At 37.9% G+C, this 22,733-nt stretch overlaps 1 protein-coding gene across 3 annotated transcripts in view; it reads right to left on the bottom strand.

The window, feature by feature from the left end:
* Positions 1-22,733, bottom strand: part of dmd (dystrophin) — a 432,308-nt gene that overhangs the window by 1,888 nt on the left and 407,687 nt on the right. For all 3 annotated transcript variants that reach the window (XM_059327929.1, XM_059327930.1, XM_059327928.1), the window contains 9 exons: positions 21,694-21,805; positions 18,192-18,328; positions 16,324-16,362; positions 14,251-14,316; positions 8,315-8,380; positions 6,233-6,391; positions 4,997-5,240; positions 4,032-4,146; positions 2,947-3,036 (listed from right to left, as the gene is read on the bottom strand). In XM_059327929.1, the coding sequence (XP_059183912.1) occupies positions 2,947-3,036; positions 4,032-4,146; positions 4,997-5,240; positions 6,233-6,391; positions 8,315-8,380; positions 14,251-14,316; positions 16,324-16,362; positions 18,192-18,328; positions 21,694-21,805 (1,028 nt within the window). The remainder of the gene's footprint in view (positions 1-2,946; positions 3,037-4,031; positions 4,147-4,996; positions 5,241-6,232; positions 6,392-8,314; positions 8,381-14,250; positions 14,317-16,323; positions 16,363-18,191; positions 18,329-21,693; positions 21,806-22,733) is intronic.

The raw sequence follows: 22,733 nt of genomic DNA, 5'->3' as shown, positions 1-22,733 counted from the left end.
TGAACTGTGAACAGAATACATCACCTCATCAAATCTCCATGCATACAGAGATATTCTGTGCACACACACACACACACAAGCTACTTTCTACTGTGCAGAACAGAACAACAGAGGACAGAAAAGGAAATTAAAGACAGGGGAAGGAAGGGAGGACAGATATTTGTTTTCACTGTAGCATGATGATACCACTGCTGGAGGTTTTGTGCACAGTTCTAGTTGCTATAACAGCCAAACATATCCCATTATTAACAGATTTATACCATGAGTTTGTGTTGTGTACAAACGTTAGAGGAGGTGAATGGGGAGAGGAGAGAGAAAGCTGAGAAACTAACCTCTCATGGGTGTCCCCTTCTCCCTCCTGGCTCACGGAGAAAAAAGAGGAAATAAGGAAAAGAAAGGAAGAAAGAGGGAAAACAATCAGCCGTATGTCGGTAATAGAGAGGAAGAAAAACTTCATTTAAGGCTCACAGATAAAAATTAGTTAATTAAACCTACAGTCAGTGGCGGTTCTACACAGGGGCCTCCAGGGGCCACTGCCCCTGTGAAGAAGCCTTTGGCCCCTGCTGTGGCCCCTGTGTCTAATTAATAATAAAATGATCAATTTATAACAATGAACAATGGAACAATTCTAACCTTTTTTTTGTTCAAACAATATCTCATTGTACACAAAATGAACCCAGAATGTTACATTGTATAATAGTTTAACTCTATGGAGTCTTATTGGGCTATTTTGTCCTTTTTTTAAATCCTTTTCATGTCATTTTGTGTCTTTTTTGGTCATTTGTGTCTTTTTTTGGTAATTTTGTGTCTGTTGTTGTGTCTTTTTTAGTTATTTTGTGTCCTTTTTTTGGTCATTTTGTATCTTTTTTGTCATTGGTGTCATTTATGTGTCTTTTTTGTGTCTGTTTTAGTTATTTTGTGTCTTTTTTTGGTAATTTTGTGTCTTTTTTTGTCATGTTTATGTCTTCTGTGGGTTTTTTTTGGTTATTCTCTCTTCTCATTTTGTGTCTTTTTTGGTCATTTTGTGTCTTTTTCAAGACATTCAAAGATTTTGAATGATTAAATATCATCTTTGCCATTTTTTCATGTGCTAATGTGCCCCTCTGATTAAACACTGGCCCCTCCTTGGCCCCCACAGTAAAACTGGTCTAGAACCGCCACTGCCTACAGTATGCACATCTAAACTGTTTTCACCCATAAAACACTTTTACAATCTGCATTTTAAACTCTAAATACTAATACAGTATTTGATGCTCCACAGTTGTTTTGTGTCAAGTACAACTTATCTTTATTTGTTATTATCGTACTTAGTCAGCAAATGTGTTACTTGTTTTATCCATTAATGGATAAGTATTTATTAAAATAATCTTTTATTGGGAAATGTTTTATTTTTACACGGCAACATTGTTTATTTTTTAATGTATTTTTTTTATTAATTCAAATTGTTTTTTTATAAATCTAGGTCATTTTTAAGCTATGTTTATTTATTTTAGAGTGGTATTATTTTTTTATTGTTATAGCATTAATCACAGAATGGGCTTCAAAAGTTGAAGTGCACTTATATATATATATATATATATATATATATATGCCAGAGTGACTATTACCATTATCAAAATCCATTTTGTAACAATTTTATTTAAAATTCAAGTTTTATTTTTCGCTTCCCACTGTAAAAAGTGCCTGAATTATGTATTCATCCTGGAATTTTACTTTGAGAATTTCAAGCTTTATTAGTTCTTATTTGGATTAAATTAAATTGTTGGTGAAGGAAAAATATTAAAAGTCATTCAGCGTTAAAAAGAAATCCTAAAAAAATACCACAACAACTAAATAGTTTATAGTCTTATTCCTAAATGAATAAGAGGGGAAAGCCATTCATTAGAGATGTATTAAACATATGTAAAGATTTAAACAATCTATGAACTATGAAGCTTTTATGAAAGGCAGTTAAAGATGTTTTCATGCTGCCATCTGTCTGACACTGCTGGTATTACAGCTAATAGAATACTGATCAACACATTATTGGCATTTCACAGCTAACATCGTTTTTTTTTTTTATTGTTTACTTCATTATGGGACATCATAAAGCCTTTTATCAGCTGTTTATAATATGATGTTTGTTTATTCTCTGAACCCGAAGCACAATCATTGCATGAATATTTTAAAAAATAAATCAATCAGGTCTCCACATGCTATACATATTTAGCTATTTACATTTTTACAAACTCTCCTGTCCTGTCCTCTCCTCTCCTCTCTGATCTGTGTAAACAGCCTGCTGTTCTGCCTGTTGTTCAGTTAATATTTGTCATCGTTTCTCTCAGCAGAATCTACATGCTTTTTTTGTCTGATCCTGAGATCAAACTTTTATTTTGAAAATTGAGACAGGAAAGTGACAAATATTTTAAACACCTTCAGCTATGTCAAATTATCTGTGGCTTGAAAAGGCCAAAGACTTCTCCACTGCGTAACAGAAATGACAAAAATAATAAAAAAAAAAATGTTTATGTTATGGAAATTCTAAATTAAAAAGACAGTTTGCAGAATCAAACCATTAAATTATAGCCATTTGGATTAATGTTTAGGAATAATTGGTCAACACTGAGCAGTTTTTGCTCCCAAGTTGTGCTGAGGAGCAGAATTTAATGTTTTCAACCAGATCTAGTTAGTGAAAATAATTTAAAACATCTGGCGATGTTTTTAAAACAGACGTACAATTAAGTGATTTTGAAGAAACAGCTCAATTTGAAGCTTCTTTTTGGTTGTTTTTTTTCTAAGTGAGGTGTTTGTCACACATGATCAATTAAAAAAAAGTAACTTCTAAACCTGCCGCAGGTTTTGGGGTTCGGACGGCTAATGCAACTGTGAATAAAAGTGTTTCTGGGAGCAGAGAAGAGAAGTATTTCCATTATTAGCATTATTAGCCTAGAGGAAGCTGCTACGTACCCTGGCTGTGAGGGAAGGAATTATTGAGCTGCTCCATTACTTCCTCCAGCCCAGATGCATCTTGGGAAGGACTGGACAGCTCATCATCACCTGCAACAGGAAGTTTTCACACTGTCACAGCTCATGTGGCTAAAATTGGGCTCACAGACACACACACACACACATTCTGGTATTTGTTACCTTCTTAGGACCAACACAAAATGCCTACCATTTTAGGACCACACTTTGTAGACATAGTAGAAACCTATGAATTACACCCCTGAACTTGAAAAAAAAACAACTATTTTATTAATATCACTTTAGATTTGAGACTATTCGTTTTTAATTATCACACATTTTTACCATACTTGTTAGGTCCGTCTAAAAATAAAGATAACCATTCCACACACACACACACACACACACACACACACATTCTTGTACTTCTACCTTTGTGAGGACCCTCATTGGAACAGTGAATTCCCTACCAAGGTTATAATAGTTTTGGATTTTTCATTAGTTTTAGTTTCAATTTTGTTGTGAATTTTTGTTTTCAAATTTAGCTAGTTTTAATGAGTTTTTAGAGTGAGTTTGCTAGTTTTAGTTTAATTTTTTTTTAGTTTTAGTTTTTTGTAATGGGGTATTTGTTGGGTGGGAGATTAAAAGAGGTCACAGTAAATTTTGCCTTTATTTCCTTTGTCTGATCCATCTTCATTATGTATGAAAAAAGTTGACAAAGACGAAAATTAAGGACATTTTCACTATAATTTTAGTTAGTTTTTAACCACACAATACAGTTTCAGTTAATTATCATTATCATATAACCTTTAAAACAAAGTCGGAAATCTCAAAAAAGCCTTTAAAGAAGCGAGGACCGGTCGAAATGTCCTCACTTCGGAAAAATGTCCTCACTCTGTTGGTTAAAAATGCGTTCTGGTCCTCACTATGTAGGAAGTACAAGAACACACACACACACACTGTAGTTTGTAGAACAATGTCCAACAGCACGATGTAAAATGACACATCTCTATTTATATCCAACATGCTTTTAAAAAGGTGGACACAAATTAAAGTGTGTGTGTGTGTGTGTGTGTGTGTGTTCTTACCCATTGTGTCAGTAGTCTGGCTGGCAGCCACACGGAGCAGAGGGAGGGAGGAGTCGGAGCGCTGAGACGAGGTGGAGGGAGAGGACAGAGCTGTGCCGTTCACCTTGGAATCCGTCTGACAAACACACACACACACACACACACACACACACACACACACACACACACACACACACACACACACACACACACACACACACACATTAGATACAAAACAAATTGGCAGCCACACTGCACAGCTTAATTAGAGGAGTCAAAAGGGAAGTGAAGTGTGTGTGTGGGACCAAGGAGTTGGCCTGTGTGTCAGCTGTTCCTGGCTCTCTCACAGCTTTGGTCTCAGCTCGGAGCTCGCTGGTGGGACCTTCACATCAACTTTGATAATCCAGGATGTTTTTCTTTTATTGTTGTTTATGTCTGACCGTGCATTGGATTTAAACACTGGTCTATAGTGTGTGTGAAAACAAAGGGAACCAGCGTGCAAAAATGTCTTTTTTGTCCCAAAAAAAATCTTCTTGAAGATCCGATAAATAATCACGTATGTGTGTGTGTGTGTGTGTCTGTCTGTCTGTGTCTGTCTGTGTCTGTGTGTTTGTCTGTGTGTGTGCGTGTCTGAGTGTTTGTTTGTGTCTGTGTCCGTGTGTGTGTGTGTGTGTGTCTGTGTGTGTCTGTGTGTTTGTCTGTGTGTGTGCGTGTGCGTGTCTGAGTGTTTGTTTGTGTCTGTGTCCGTGTGTGTGTGTGTGTGTGTGTGTCTGTGTCCGTGTGTGTGTGTGTGTGTGTGTGTCTGTGTGTTTGTCTGTGTCTGTGCGTGTGCGTGTCTGTGTGTTTGTCTGAGTGTTTGTCTGTGTGTGTGTGTGTGTGTGTACGTGTGTTTGTGTGTGTGCGTGTGTGTGTGTGTGTGTATGCGTGTGCGTGTGTGTACACGTGTGTGTGTGTGTGTGTGTGTGTGTGTGTGTGTGTGTGTGTACCTGCTCCAGCAGCTGTCTCAGCCGGTGCAGTTGGGACTCCAGCTGTTTGTTGTGGTCCTCCAGAATCTGCATGCGAGCCTCCAGGCGTCCTTTATGCTGCCGCAGCAGTTTGGCCTCGGCGATGAGCTCGGCGTCGCGCGCGCTCTGCGGGGACACCGGGAGCATCTCGGGCGGAGACGGCAGCGGGGACAGGCCCTTCCTGTCGTGGGCCTTCTTTAGACGCTCATACTCAGACTGCAGCTTCCTGCAGCAGACCAGCAAATCAAACACACACTGCTTAGGAAAGAAGGTTTCTTGGAGGATACTTCCCTAGAAAGAGAATTTTTACAGGGGTTGAAAATTGACAAAATTTAGTTTTAGACCCCTTGAACCCTGATAGAAACGCACAGAAATCCAACTTTCCAATTGAAATAAACAAAAAAAATAAAAACTTTTTCTGAGCAGTGATGGGCAGTAACGCGTTATAAGTAACGCATTACTGGAATCCGATTACTTTTTTCAAGTAACGAGTAACGTAAGGGATTACAATTGCAAAATACTCCAATCACTGTATCACTAGTCCATTTATTTTAAACACAACTGTAAATTACCTTTAGCAAGGTTCCTATTTGTGTTTTTGCATTATACAGCTTGCTTTTCATGTTTGTACATTTTCAAGGTGTTTAACAATGTTGAGGTGCTTTTATTTTGAAAAAGTGCCATCCCGTGTGAAACGGGTGCTTTAATTTTGAAAGGTAGTGACAGGAAATAACCGGTAGAACGGTTAAATGAAAAAACGAACGGTAAATAATAACGAGTGCTTCGTAATTCATATAAAGTTGATATAAAGTATCAAAAGGCTTCTATAGTGGCTGACTGACAGGACACAAGGTTTGTTAGAGTTTATTTTATTCTGTCATATATATTAGTGGCTATATTTGTTGTCTTAACTATAGTAAAAGTGCTTGTTAGCTAGTGCTAATGTTTGCAATTTTTTTCAAAATAAAAGCACTGCGGTTATATTGATTTCTAATTTCTGGGCCGCCCAATGCCCAGGTCTGCTATAGATGGATATAGTCAGATTGCAAGAGAAATACAGGAAGAATTTCAAGCATTTACAAGCACTTTATCCAAAATCAAAGCACTTTTTAAACCTTGAAAATACATTTAAATTGAAGCATTTTCAAGGATTTCAAGCCCCCGTACGGACCCTGATAATAGGATGATAATAAAGAAGAGCTGGGTCCGTTCACTAACCTGTTCTCCTGCTCCAGGTCGTTGAGGACCCTCTCCAGCTCGCCCTTCTCCTCGCTCTCCATGGAGATGAGGATCTGGGCGGGGCTGCGGGGCTGGCTGAGAGGAGAGCCTTGATTCAGAGACTGGCAGTAGTGCTGGATCAACATGTGCTCGTCATCGCTGCAAACGCACACACACACACAGGCCAAACATACCCATCAATGACGGGCAGACACACAGAAAGCATGCACATCATCACAGAAACACACACGGGGAAATGGAGAGAAATTAAATGAGCAGGTGACAGACGGAGCTGCACCATAGAAGAAGAATCTATCCCACAGAGGGGACGGAGAGTCTTTACAGCACGTCCTGATGCAGCGCTGGATACTAAAGAAACTACACATATATACACTACTGGTCAAAAGTTTTAGAACACACCAACTTTTCCAGAATTGAATTGAAAATGATGCAGTTTAATGTCTCAGTGTACTCTGAAATTAATGCACATTTGCAACATTTAAAATTCTTTGTGCATGATAGTGTTTTGAAAGTAAAAAAAAGGTTCAAAATCACATTTTATGTTGGACTAAAGGACTAAAAAAAGACACAAAATGACCAAAAAAAGACACAAAATGACAAAAAAAGACACAAAATGACCAAAAAAAAAGACACAAAATGACCAAAAAAAAAGACACAAAATGACAAAAAAGACACTAAAAGACACAAAATGACTTAAAAAAATACACAAAATGACCAAAAAAGACACAAAATGACTTACGAAGACATGAAAAGAATTCAAAAATGGACAAAATAGCCCAAGACTCCATAGAGTTAAGTTGTTAACCCATTTCTTGTTCCCTGAAAAAGGCCTACTTGTATAATTCTGAAATGTACATTATTTTCCAGTTTTGGTTAAGCTTACCTTTTTTTATTTACCTCTGGCAGTTCACCACTTACCTTTGGACCCTTTCAAGCTGTTCATTTGACTTGAACTGCTTGAAAAACTGGAAAAATTGGGCTGTTCTAAAACTTTTGACCGGTAGTATACATACATACATACATGTTGTACTAAGTTAACCCTCTGAACTTTGAAAAGTATGTTGTTGGGGTTTTTTTTTAAATTGCCATAAATACAGTTTATCATAGAGAGAAAATGTAACAGCTTTAACTTTGGGTCGGCTCATGTGTGATGAACGCTTCTGTTAGAAAAAGTAACCAAAACAAAGCTTAAAATCACTTTATTCTATATGTCCGATTCAGAAATTTACCAGAAATAAACCGTTTGGATGATTGATTTTGCTGAGTCATGTGAAAAAATTCACTGAAAATGGGACAGAACTGCAGGCTGTTGTAAATAGTTGAATATATATATATATATGAGCCACCATTTCCTTTCAAAATTCATGACACTTGTGGACTCTTTGAAAAGTGTTGTACATATTAATTCCATAAAAAAAAAAAAAATAAGCACAAAATTTTAACTTGTACTTTTTCCTTTATGATTTATGTTTATTGCATTATACCTGTTTTAGAGCATTGATATTGCATACAAAAAAACCCAAACTGCTTGGTGTTCAGAGGGTTAAGTTATGTTTCTATGCTATAGTTGGCCCTATATTGTGATTTAAATATTTAGCTGTAATAACAGTTTCTGCTCCTCTCTCTGTGCCATGCTAAACTTCCTGTTTAAAATAATCACAGTCCTTTGTACGACTGTAAATACAACATTTTTGAAGAAAGGGAATAAGAGAAAGCAAATGCATAGTTATAGTGGTGGATTTAAACAGATTGAAAACATAACATATTGTACATATTATTATTATTATATTTGTAAATAAGTTATTAACTTAAAATCCAATTTATAATACCCAATGGAAAAATCCTTGAGGACAATATGAATACAAAATATATATATATTTGAATGGGACATGATGCAAACACTAATATAAAACCATAACATGAGAAAATTGAGCCAATGTAAACATAGTCACTGACATATATGACAACCAGCCAATGGGAACAAAGAAGCCAGTTCACACACAGCGAGCCAATCAGTGAGTGAGGCAAAACAAAGTCAAACAAACAAAAAGCGGTTCTCACATGCTCTCATTGGGTGAGATACTGTCATTCAGATAAGAGCCATTACGATTCTCCATTTCTGCTAACCTGCGGAGGGGGAAGAAACAGAGCAGTCAGTGCCAAAACCAAAAGGTCCAGCAAGGAGCAGAATCTAGACGTCAACGTCAGGCTTCACGTGTCCTTCCTGTGATGGAGAACTCCCTAAAAGTCAGGCGGCTTAGCTAAATAAAGGGGACACGCTGGACAAAAGCACCAAATTTTTTCCACGTGCTCTCTATCACCATAGGTTTCAATTTTTGGTAGGAGCCACTTCATCAAGATGGCCGATCCGAGATGACACCCATATAAAGTCTATGAGAACCAATACATCTTCCAAGCCACTCAGAAGGTCAATCTTGGTGTCAAAATCTACATTTTCTGGGTCAAGGAATCATTTAAAGCTGTTGAGAATATCACTAGATGATTATTTGATCAAATAGAAATGTTCATTTTCACCCAGACTGGTAGGCAATTCGCTTTAAGTGCTGCAGCAGAGAATCCTGAGCTGAAAATGTTTGGAATCTAATAATTATGTAAATACATGGCCAAAATGAACATATCTATTTGATCATCTAGTGATATTCTCAGTAGCTTTAAATTATTCTTTGACCCAGAAAATGTATATTTTGACACTAAGATTGACCTTCTAAGTGGCTTAGAAGATATATTGGTTCTCATAGATTTTATATGGCTGCCATCTCCGATCTGCAATCTTGATGAAGTGGCTCCTACCAAAAATTGAAACCTATAGTGATAAAGAGCATGTGGAAAAAATGTGGTGCTTTTGGACTATAATTACAACTCTATGGTAGAAAATGTTTTCCTAAAGGGAGAGAAACTCTGCCTGGTGTCTCCACTACACTGACTGGATGGAATCATCATAGTGCTTTTTTGTTGAGACTGTTGAAGTTCTGCGTTTGGCATCTGTTGGGTCTCATTTCACCCTGAGCAGATGGACGGTTTGACACACACACACTAACTATAGCCCTCTGTAACAATCTGCCTATAGCACTTTATTTAATGTGTTTACAACTGATGCACTACAAACTCAAGCTGCACCTTCAGTGCCTCACCATTTATACTATGACTAAGAGTAGTCACATTTCTGGTGGGGGAGGAGAAAATACTCCAGCGTATGCTAAACAGGAAAGCTGGGGTCTGATGAGTGAAACCAATGTGGAAGTGTCTTAAAGGTGTATTCTTTCTAATTCTTTCCACTTAACCCTCTATGGTACGGTGTTGCCCTGTGGCAACATAGTCATTTTTGGCCTGTCATATTTCTACAATGCATGTTTGTGAGTGATGCGATATTTTAAAAAAGAGGGTATAAAAATAGCACCAATAGCAATGCATTAATTTGTCACATGACCTCCAGGAGGCCATATTGAAACCCTACTTTGCCATTTTGCGCCACAAGAAAATCACTCAAAACACATTTCCTGGCCCTTTTCCACCTGAAAAAAATATATTCCTACTGATAGGTGAGTAAAGCTTCGTTTTTGATAGTTTCATACACTTAGACTGGTTTAATGGCACAATACTGCCTACAGGCAACATTCAGACAGGAAACGGGTTGAAAATGTTCCTTTTATAATGTTTTTAAATTTAAATGTTATGTATTCTACCCTGTTGAAGCCACTGAATCTTTTACACATGTGTATTAAATAAATTATGTTAAAATTAGTTTTAAAAACTGTCTTTTTCACTTTTGCCTACGGACAACAAATCCCAAAAACTTCCCAAAAAATAATTATATAATTTCTTCAGATTATGTTTATTTAGTCTATTTTAAGACAAAAAACTGGCATCATAATGCGTACCATAGAGGGTTAACTTTTACTGTAAAGTTAAGTGGAACTTAACTGGAAGATTGGTCGGCCATCTTGTAAAAACCATCTTGTTCAATGTTTGGTTGGACTAAAACACTCTAAGAAGTCGACTGTTCCTTTAAGACAACGACAGTTCCTTGATAACCAAGCTAGCTAGCGCTAGCGTTAGCTGATGACGTAGCAGTCCGCAAACCAATGGGTCCACTATTAGTATACAATTGATGGAATTCTAGTTTTTTTTTTATTCTTTTAAAGAAATAATTTAATATTCCTTTTGCTATTTTTGTTGAGAGTTAGATAGAAGATCACTTATCTATGGAGCTAGGTAGAAGCTGAATAGCTTAGCTCTTAACTAAACCTCCAGCCAAACACAAAATAAAGGGTGTTTTAACATTTTAGTCAGCTAAAATGTGCGTCACAGCCTACATACATCTATGGCCAGGTGCTGCAGGAACGTAGCTAGGAGAAATACAATTTAGTAATGCAGCGATGCAGATTCTATATAAAGATTTCTATATTTGGAGGGATCTGTCTGCTGCTACCTCAATACAATGGAAATTAATTTAATTTTGTGGTCTAATATTGTCCATAGACATTTCTTCGGTGTGGTTCCAGTGAACGCTGTTCACAGTAAGACTTTTTTAAAGTGTTCTGAACACAAACTAACATTTGATTAATCACCATTGTGTTGCAGTGAAGGCAGGAGAGAAATAAGTGAGAAAATATGTCTTTTTCACCGATTCTTTAAAAGAAAAACCATTAGGACCGGCCTCGTAAAGAAACCTCCAGACAGATCCATCATGATAAAATAGCTGTAAAAAGCTAAAGATTTAAAATGCTCTGTCGCTAGATCAGTTCCCTGTCGGTTGGAGTTTGTGCCCAGAAACTAAAGAGATTTGGGGGCTTTATCAGTGAATTGATGCTTGGCAGTGAGTGTTTAAGCAGATGGACTGTGACAGGCTGGCACCTGGCCAGGACGTGTATTTGTACTCATAAGCTGCTACAGAAACAAGAGATAACCTCGTGGTTTGGGGGCCATCGGCTCACTCGAGGCTTAATTATGTTACTTCTTCACCCGAGCCCACCGCCTCCTCCAACCTGCTGGATGCTATCTGGAATACGCCACATCTAGACATGAAAGGGGCTAATAGATGTGCTGGTGTGTGTTGTGTATATGGGTGTGTGTGTGTTGTGTATATGGGTGGTTGACATGAAAAGTGAAAAACAGAATAATTCAAAAAATATATGTCAAATGACATACAATTATATTCCCTTATATGTGAATAATTCAAAACTGAATGTGTCCATTTCTAATTCTTCATATATTTAGCATATTATTAACTTTTTGGTGTGGTAGTCCTAAAATGTGTCCACCGGTGCAACAAAATAAAGAATGTCATTATTTAATTCAGAGAATGTTGGACAGATAAGATAGATAAGCCCAAGACATATTAGTTACGAATATTTTTATCAATTTACATTATTTTCAATGATCAATCAATGTAAATTGATAAAAATATTCAGATCAATGCTTAAACTGCGTTGTACCAAAGGACTACCTTAAGACGACCAGTTCCAACACTGCACGGAAATATTAGTAATATTATGAAAATATTTGAGACAGAAGTGATCTTGAGTCCAGAGATTCTTCTGTCCTTCCATATTCTGGAAGGACCCCTCTCAGTAATGGGCTGGTCACATTAATGCCTGTTTTATATCTACATAATGGCGTTGCTCCAGGAGGACAAAATGTAATGTGTCATAATAACTCTACATAGGGACCTTAACACTTATATCCTCTAGATTCATTAAGTAAACACTCGTATGACATGCATTCAAGTATTTTAATGTATTTAGATTAATTTTTCATTAAATTACAGTTGTTTAAGATAAGCAATGCTACCTAGGACAGTTGCACCGGTGGACAAATGTCATGTTCAAAACAGAATATTTGCATAGTTGAAGAACGATACTCATTGTTTGCAGATGGATTAGATGTAGGAGAATGAACTGCATATTAAAACATTAATTTTAATGAAATATTATCAAATTTTAGTAATATTTGTCACTGGGAACACAAAAATTGAGCGTCACGTCAACCACCCATATGTGTGTGTGTGTGTGTGTGTGTGTGTGTGTGTGTGTGTGTGTGTGTGTGTGTGTGTGTGCCTGAGGCAGCAGTGAGTGGTGTCAAACACTCTCTGGCAGGGATCAAAGCCTGGGCCTGTGGCTCAGACCACATACTGACTCCACTGAGGGATGCCAACAGAGCCCGACTGGCTAATTCAATGACCGATTGATCAACTGCTTGACTGACTCATGGTTTGATTGATTCGACTGCTTCTTGTCCCTCAGCGGTGGGTTCCTCGGAGCAGTTAGGATCACTGCAAACTGCAGGAACACTCAAATGTTTTGGTGAATAAGCTCTGATTGACTCAGCGTGGCACCACAACAATATTGATGGCTTTTTCTCTCCTGAGTCCAGTATTGAGGACGTTTTCAATGCTGGAGCACTGGATGGATCTCAGATGCATTAACATATACCGGACTCACTGCAGAACGCGTATTCACCAAAAGTCAATGCATCACTTCATCATGGCAACAAGGTCAGTTTCCACTATATGCAAAAGGGATATCTTGACATTATAAAATCATTTTTGCACATTCAGCATTAAACCAATGGTGCAAAATGATATGCAAGTCATGTTTGATACCTTAGCTGGCAAACGCCCAACAATAAAAAGACATTGCATGTTTTGTTTGTCAAGGTATCCCATTCTTCATCTCAGTCATAGAAAAAAAATCAATCAACAATCATGCATGAACTACTTTCAAAGCACTGACATATACAGCCAGAAATATCTAGAATATTGGGCTGGAATTATATGTTTCAGTTGTTAAAGACACCGGAAACTCTCAATTGTGTAATCAGTTGCTGTAAATTGCTCTAATGTTGTTTCTTTGCTTATATTTTATTGTGTTTTGTCGAGGTGTTTGTTATTTAGCCTATCCAAAATCTGAACATTATAACCTAAAGAAATGATCAGCAATTGAGTATACTAAACAAGCAGTTCTGATTTTTATTGAGCCGTTTCATTTAATTTGAATGCATTTATTTAAATTGTCCACAATTGACGACTACTGAACCCACAGCCCTGATGTTTATTTAGCTTTTTCTTCTTTTCTTTGACAATGTAATACACTGAATGTGTAATTTATAACATTGTGAATATTATTTAACAAAGTTTGAGCCTTTGGAGTATATTGGCATAGTCAAATCAGGGCAGAAACCATATAAAGACAGTCTATTTTCATTCCAGCTCAGAAACATTTCTATAATGGCCGTCATATTGAGAATGTGTGAATTCTTCAACCCTAAATTCAGTAGCCTCATAAATCCCGCATCAGTCCTTCAGTCTCTGGTACCTTTAACGGATCTTCAGTGGAATTTAGAAGACAAATCATTCAGTGGAATAACCCTCGTGTTAATGCCGACTGTATATGACAAATGCCTGAAAGGTAAGTTCAGATCTTCAACGTTAATAAGATTACTCGACTAAATGACTAAAATAGACTCACTGGGTTGCGAACAATTGCTCTAAGTGACTTCCAGTAACATGTGTGAGTGGGTGGGGAGCTTTCAGAGGATAATAATCTGACTTGTTCTGAGGTAAAAACACCTCTAATATGTGACTAACAGCTTTAAAACGCCATAAAGCTCTCTAATGATCAGCTTTTAGATCTATTAAGTGGAATGAGCATGAGAATGTTGACTGCGAGCTCCCCAGAACTGCGTCAGCCAGGAATTAGGGCAACCGATCCCCTGTGAGTTAACGGCTGCATGAACACAGTGGGAGGAAAGACACACATCCCGATTCAGGAAGTGTGCTGCGCTTTTAGCATTTTATCCAAATTCGTTATTCCAAATCACATCAATCAAAATGTTTCCGGTGTCTGGGAGAGCTCTCTGGGGGAGCCATTATCTGCAGCGCTGGCAGGGGGCAGCTGGGGAGGAAGGTTACTACGTTGTTCGCAACACCGTGAGTCTGGGTTGCCAGAAGCTGCTGCTGGATGCAGATAGTGTGTTACCGGTTGGCGTAGTGCTCGATCCGAGTGTGTGTGTCGTCATGTGAGAGCTGGGGGGACGATCCAGGTCTGCAACAGAGAGAGAGAGAGAGAAAGAGATTCATGATTCCAACCAGGAGGGATTCATTAATCCCAACGAACACATAGAAACCCACAGAGAGCTGTGAGGGAGTGACAGTAGGAGGCACAGATGTGTGAAACGCTCTGTAAATAAGCTCCGGCTCCGAATACATTTGCCTTCACTTCAAAAAGACGCGTGGCGTCTGAGATCTCGTCGCTCGTCTGCCGAGGGAAAGATCAGTGTTTTGACATCGTTAACCAGGAGTCTCTGAGGATTCTAACGACGTTTTAGTCCTTGAGAAATTAGGGTTTGACTCTTTAAAATCCTAAAAAACTTCCCTTTTACAAGGACACCTTGTGGTTAGGAAGTTTTATCCGTTCGGAGGCAAAAAAGAGGAGTTTTCAACCACAATGTAAAGAGTGAATGACTAAAGAAAGATGTCAGGATGATGTGAAAACAAGAAATGATGCTTGAAAATGATACATGTATGCATATCACTGTTGTTCCTGGTTTTTTACTGCAATATACAAGTAGGGAAAACTCCAAATGTATTTTCTGTAGAATAACAGTTATAAAGACATAAATCATTAAAATAAATCTATATATACAACACACAAATTTTTTTTTGTTTTTTTTTAAACCTCTTGTCCTCTCCTCTCTGATCTGTGAAAACAGCTTGCAGTTGTCTGATTTTCAGTGAATATTTGTCACATGACTGTGATATGTGAATGTTTTTACAGTTTAAATCTACCTCTCCTCTGATACACTCATTAGATCTTGGTTAATGTCGGAGCCGCATTTAGGTTTCTTTAATGATTTTTGATTTGTGCTTGATTATGTGCACCACTAACTTCCTTTTGTGTCAGCTCCTCCCTCCTCAGGTGGTGAGGAAGTATCAAATAGGCTGGGGGATGGCGCAATCAGTGGCAAAACCGTCACAGTTTTTGGACATTGTTATTTTCAAGATTAAACCCTTTATTGTTTATAATAAAAACATATCATTTAACTTCAGTCACTCTCCTGACCTTTTGTTTTTACTGTGCGCTCCTGCGTGTCATACACATTGCCCTTTTTTAGTAGCGGGCAGAAATTAAGAAGAAGAAAGAAGAAGAAGAAAGGAAATAAGGTGGGGTTTTTTTTGGCCCGTTTCAGTTAATAATCAATGGATGTATTTCAGTCATCAGAAAACAAGCTGAGCTATGGCCGGGGACGTCCTGTGTCAGCATCGGACAAACACTCATTCATTCATGTTAAAGCCAAACTGCTTTTTGAAAAAAATGTGTCAGTGGAACAGCAGTGATACACTTTATTAGGCACAGTGCTGCCAGTCTATTTCTATAAGAAGATTAATATGCTAGTGAGTGACATGGTTATCTGCTGCAACACAAGCATGAAACTATCAGGCACCTGCTGCATTCTCGGCTTGAACGGGTTAACAGGTGAGGTCAGAAACTAGTCGAAAAAGGTTAATAATCAAAAAGTCATAATTTTACATTTTTCTTAGCCGGTGTGGTTCTTCGTTTAAAGTGAGAATCGGGGGGGTGACTCATGCTGAGTCACAGATCTGCAGGGTGACCGAGATCAAGCAGCAGCGAGAAACTGTGAGATGTAAACCCACCACAGCCACAAACATAATGGATCTACTCAATGAGTGTGAAATGGGGGGAGGAGGTGTGTGTGTGTGTGTGTGTGTGTGTGTGTGTGTGTGTGTGTGTGTGAGAGAGTGTGTGTGTGTGTGTGTGTGTGTGTGTGTGTGTGTGTGTGAGAGAGTGTGTGTGTGTGTGTGTGTGACTGACAGAAAGAACTTGTTTTATGGTTAAAAGCAGAATCATGTCTGTTTGTCTATTTCAACAAGAGAAAATTTTAACATGGAACTGAATTGGAGAGGATGTTTGTGTGTGTGTGTGTGTGTGTGTGTGTGTGTGTGTGTGTGTGTGTGTGTGTGTGTGTGTGTGTGTGTGTGTGTGTGTGTGCGTGTGTGTGTGTGTGTGCACACGTGCCAGCCAGGTACTCACGCATGGTCTACGGGCCAGAAGTTGATCAGAGTGACAGGACTGAAAGACAAAAAACGTGAGATGATGACACAGGAAGTGGGAGGACACTGCACAGCAAGGCATGATGGGAGCTGTAGTATAGAGGGCAGCAGGGTGGCAGTTGAGACCAGACTGACACGAACAAGACAGCGTGATAAAATACAGTGTCGTAGCGCACGTCACACACATACACACAATATAAACAGCATCACTGTTAAGAATTCATCATTTATGACCATTTCAGACATAACAGAACACTCATATGATGTGATGAGCTCATGCACTTAGAGAGTATATTATCCTTTAAGAGTCAGGACACCTTAATGCTGCATGAAATGTCATTGTGCGCATGTGTGTGTCTCACTTATGCTCTGTAAGTAATTATTGACTGAGCTTAAGTGCCTGCAGCTGGAACGCCTTTACAATATGGTACATTGTTGCATTTCTTCACTTACATAAAGTCAGTGTGCTTCAGATGTGCAGATACAGAGATTGACCCTGCAGCGCTAAACGCTCAGCCTTGAATGAATAAAAGAGACATTCATCGTTCTTCTTTAAGAGCAATTACCGCCATTATTATTGACTAGAAGGCCAAAAGTAATGATCAGAATTCATCCAGTGTTTAAAGCCGATTTGGAATCGGTGTCTCTTAAGTCGCGTTTCCATCAACAATTTTTATGCACATTTTGAAGATTTGCATGAGGAAAGCTTGATGCAAACACCAAAATTCAATAAAATGTTTTAAAGTGTACATAAACCAACTGGGCTAAACCAGTTGATGGAAACGTACCAAATTCACACTTTGTGAGATTTTTTAATTTCAATTAAAATTTGCTTCAAATTGAATGGAATCACGGCTATTGTTTGATTACCATTAAAAAGCATGGAACTCATTTCAGGAAGGTTCCACAGAAGGTCAAACTATTCACACGATTGAATGGCCATTTATCTTACCATGAGCAAGGGGGAGTAGGGGCCTGCTCAACCTACTTGTAGGCCATCAGGTTGTCTTCATTCCATTGATTGCTTTAACAATGTGTGGTTGGGACGCCACCCTCTAGTGGCCATGGTAATTTGATCTACTTCACTTTTTGCCAGTGTGTTATTGGAGACCTGTGGGAGTGCAGCGTCAACTTTGGTGCAAATTGGTCAGATGGTGGCGCTATAACACACCGCTTTAAATTTTACCTTTAACATTGAGTTGCATGTGTAACATTTGGGTCAAGATTGATTTTCTACTACCAAATCGGTTATTTTCAATTCGGAGCAATTGTCACCAAATCTGATGCAGAGCATCTTTGGACCAAGCTGGAAAAGGTTACTTGTTCCATAAAGTTTTCCTACTGCTGACCCTCAAAGTTGATAGAATGTACGTACATCATATCATATGAACACTTTGTGCTATTAAACCAAATTTGGCGGACATGTATGGATAGGATGTCTGAGTAATCACGAGACATTTGGTGACATTTTGCCAATAGGTGGTGCTGTAGCATCCTAATATCTAAGGAAATAATTTTTAAAGTCTGTCTGTCAATTTGTGTAAACACTTTTTTCTTCATGTATGTATTTGTATGTGTGTGAATTGATTGAAATGGAATCTCTGTGTGCAATAAGAGACTAGTTCAGGTGTCTTTGAGCTGCAAAACCTAGTTTGTGTGTGTGTTCTTGTACTTTTTACATTATGAGGACCGGAACACGTTTTAAAGTGTTTAAGTTCCTACATTGTGAGGACATTTGACCGGTCTTCACTTCTTTAAAGGCTTTTTTGAGAGTTCAGACTTTGTTTTAGGGTTAAGGTTAGAATTAGGTTAATGTTAGGGTTAGGGTTGGGTGTGTGAGAGACTCACGTTTCCATGTTGTCTCCCTCCAGGATGGTCTGGACAGGCAGGTAGCCCATGCGAGGGTGTTTGGCGAAGTACCGCTTAGTCCTGAACTTGTTCTTCAACACCTTTGCAAAGTCCCTGACATCCTCCCCTGATGTGGTCTGGAGACAGGGCACAAAGGAGGCTTTCTTCACTTCATGGGAGTGGGAAAAATACACACACATACAAACACACACACACACAACCCTCACAGAACACACTACTAATTTATTTCAAGCCCTTTGGCCCTTATTCACACATCCAGGGAGTGCAGTTACTGTAATGCCCTTGTTGTCAGGTCTGAGTGTGTCATTAAGAAAGAGGAAACAGATTTATAACTCAACGAGCGTCTTTATTTCAGCCTCAAGCCTGTGCTAAAGAAATCCAGCTTTAACCTTTTATTTAGACTAGATGTTAGAAATTAAGTATACGGCTTCAGGTTTACTGCTACACCAAAGCAGAAATAGTGTTTGCTATGTGATTTGGTAAAAAGTTATTTCATGCCCTCTTTAAAGTTTCCACTGTGGCTCTGCTGCAAGACTTCAGAGGGTTTTCCATGACATTCTGTATTATGTCAGATTTAATTCCCTTCCTGGTGCTGCAGCTTGGTCTCTAGCATCTCCTGAGAAAAGTATCCGGCTCTAAGTGCAATATATTCACCAGCTGGAGCAACACCGTCAGTGTTACACATTTCTTCTTCATAAATTGTTAAAAGGCCAACTCCAGTGACATTCTTTTCCTCTTTTTTTTTAATGTAAACGCCCTGTCACCCTGAGCGATAGCACTGACGTTACCACAGTAAGCTGTGAATGGTAGAACCAATGAGTCACTAGCCATGTTTCCATTAATGTCCAAGAGAATTTTGAAATGTCGCATTGCAGAAAATGCAAATTATGGATGTTTCCATCAACTGGTTTGGAGCGAAAAATAACAAAAAAAGAGGATGCTAATCGGACACTTTGACCACCCACGAGAGAAAATGGAGAGAAAATGGAGAGAAGTCCTCAGGAGTTGGATTCAACTGGAAAACTTATAATTGTTCTTTGATGTCAGAGGAAACAGCTGATCAGTCATGAGTTAAATATTCGCTGTGTTAGAACTTATTCATTTTTTTTTTGTTTAACGCAGTCACTTTTTTTTTTATAGAAGACAAAAACCATCTCAAGCCAGCGTAAAAACTAACTTTTATTTAGAATGTTTTTATTGAATTCTGTTTTTCCAACAAGCTTTATTCATGTAAATCTATAAAATGCCCAGAGAAATGTGTTGATAGAAACACGACTACTGCTAGCTGTGCTAAGCTTGGAAATCACAATAAAGAATAAAATGCTGTGGACGCCACGTTAGTTCAGACCCACTAGTCACACAATAACAAACAAACAAACAAACAAACGGCCTCCCTGCAGGTTTAGAAGGTCGTTGTCAGCCCACTTATAGCCGGACACTTAAAACTCAGTAGTTACATGTAGTTAAAATACAACTTTTCTAAGGTGAGGACAAACACTTCCTGGTTAGGTGTTAGAAAGGTTTAGTTCCCTGTCAGACAGTAATACACAATAATAATAATATAATATATGTAGCAACGTCATCATCCTCATCAGGTCACGGAAGAAAAAAGTGGATAGAGTGGATCGATGGAAAAATCACATTTTTACTTCGACCAAAATGTGGCTGTCTTGATTGTAATCGATACGGAACACAAAGCTACAGAATGATATAAAAACATAAATATATATATTTTTTTATAAATAATGGACCTGGCCTTTGAAAGAACAATTCCAGCAAATGTGCTTTCTTGCTGAGAGGAAGTGAAAAAGACAAATACTGAAGCTGACCAGCTTTCATTTTAAATCATTGCCTTTAAAGAGTGTTATTTTGCCTTAAGTTTTTTTTTGGTTGCCTTAGCAAATTTCTTGTACTAGTCTTGTCTCCCAAAGGTACCAAATGAGGAGGATCACTTCTAATTTCAGTCAGTATGTTTACATGACACTTTAACCCATAAGAACCCAGACCTTGAAGGAAAATTATGGGGGATATACCACAGACCAAGTGGACCACAAAGCACACATTTCCGTGTTTTTTTTTTTTTTTTTTTTTTTAATTCTACCCCTAAATGTTAAAGATCTGTGATGTAACATAAATGTCACATTGGGTGTTTATGGTATTTTTACACCTTTTCTGCTTACAGAAACACAAATTTGTCTTTTTCTAAAATTGTGACTTTAATAGTGTTGTTTAACAACAAATTATTTTTCAGATTTGTTTTTAAGTAACAAAATAATAATACATCAATAATAAAAAAAAATAAACAACAAACCCTAATAGAGGTTAAATGCAATAAAGGACACCCTATTAATAGATTAGAATTGTTAAATGGGTTTAAACAAAAAATCGTAACAAAAAAATAAGCTTTTTGAAATTAGTTACATTTTTAGATTTCTGTTTCCAGTCACAGCCACATTTTGGAGAAGTCACTAAAGTGTTTGTTACACCCATGTCACCGTGGGTTCTTATGGGTTAAAAAACAAACAAATTATTGCCGGCACATGACCCAGGAACCAAAACATTCAAGAAAGCTCGTCCCAGTAGCCGGTGTTATTAGCCCTTAGAATTAGCCGGTGGCAGAAGTCTAGACAGACTAATTAAACCATCATATAAAATGCGTCTAACTTGTAAACAAGCTTGTCTGGTATACAGACAGGAGAGTATTATCAATTTGATCATCTAACTTCAGTATTTTTCGCAAAACTATTATTACTATTAGTGGACTATTAGTGATTAGTGCAGCTTTAATGAATAACGACGGGTGTTTTCTAGTGTCTGTCAATTTAGTTTCTGTGTTGTATTTAATTTCCCTCATGCTGGTTGGAAATATGAATCTATATTAGGGGTGTGCCATATCGTATCGTTCACGATAATATCGGTATATTTTTTTTATGGTTAAAAAAAATGCATATCATGATATTGGCAACATTCCTACTTCTTGATGTAGTGGTTAAAGTTGTTTTAATCACAAAAAGCTACTTACTCTCTGTCACTAAACACATGCAGCTTTCAAAATAAGAGCATGGTGTGTTAACAGAATCCACCACAGAACTTAAAAGAAGACTGTCAAAATAAGATGCCTTAAATAAAACATACAAGAACCTTTATTCTCCTTTACAAAATGTCATTAAAATAAATGGTTATTTTTATTATTTTCTCATACTCAAGAGTCAGGAGTAAATTATTTTTGTATTTGGCAACTGTTGAGATTTGCACTTCACACTACATTTTAGATTTTTATTTATTTATACAGACTAAAAAAAATTATATTTTCTATATCTTTTTAAGTATTTCGTAATATTGTTAAGAATAATCTTTATCGCAAAAATAGCCTGAAATATCATGATATTCTTTTAGGGCCATATCGCCCAGCCCTACTCTATATACAAAACAAGTGTTCTATATGTTTGGCCAGACGTGGATGAATAGTGATAATTCATACCGGAGTGCAGTACTCCACCATGGGGTACTGCATCTTGTGTCCCTTGGCGACGCGACCGGAGAAGAAGCAGCTCTGGCAAATGTCATAGTTGAAATGTTTCAGACTCCGATATCTGGGGAGAGAAAGAGAGAACGAAGGTCAAGGAAGCAAAGGAAGTAGACAAAAGGAGGAGAGAGGAGATGTGGGAGTAGAAAGAAAAAAAAGGAATAGAAGGAATAGAAAAAGAAAGGGAGAGAATCAATAAAAGAGGAAATTTATGGCCCTGTTTTCTCCAGGGTAGGAGTAGTTAAAATTCTTTCAGCCCAGTACCTAAATGAGATATTTATTCTCTGGCCCTGGGACTCTTCATTAAAATTTATCACTGCTCTCGTCATGAAGGGCCCCACCAACAATAGAGCAGACACACCTCCCTCTACAGGTCCCAACCTCCACTTGGACTAAATGCCTTCTGGGCTTCACTCGTATTTTAAGGGCTGAGGTTACAAATATGACTGTAGTTCTGTCAGCATAATCATATCATAAATCATTCATACGTACAAGTGGGCTTTTCACTGCCCTGCTGCTGAATTAGATTAAGGAGACAAATAGGTTCACAAGATTTTTTTTTTTTTTTTTTTTTACAGCTGGAATTCATCTCTGGTGGCAAAGGAGTGTAATATATCAAATGTGCTAAAAGCTAATTTGTTTTTCTCCCCAAACGCATTTCGTTTGTACATAAGAGAAAAATCTGAAAAGAAGGGCACTGTTTAACCCTTCATATGTGCTACTTAACCCTCTAATACCCCTTTTCCACCAAGACAGTTCCAGTTCAGTGCCGAATCTCGAACCCTTGCGTCCTGATAGCCAAAGAACCGGTTCCAGATCGGCACCAATCCTGCTCTCCAACCACTTACATCAGAGGCTGGGGTGGGATTATTGTGACCAACAAGACCAAAGAAAAATGTGCATCAATTTGATTTGTTTAACCCATTTAAGGCTGGAAAGCATTATCGCATTTCTACCATTAAAACCGGGAGCGCTGTTGCGTTATTCTACCATTA

Source organism: Centropristis striata, chromosome 24 (genome assembly GCF_030273125.1).
Source record: "Centropristis striata isolate RG_2023a ecotype Rhode Island chromosome 24, C.striata_1.0, whole genome shotgun sequence".
NCBI lineage: Eukaryota > Metazoa > Chordata > Actinopteri > Perciformes > Serranidae > Centropristis > Centropristis striata.
Note: the sequence above shows the minus strand (reverse complement) of the source record. Positions and strands in the feature narration are given on the sequence as shown.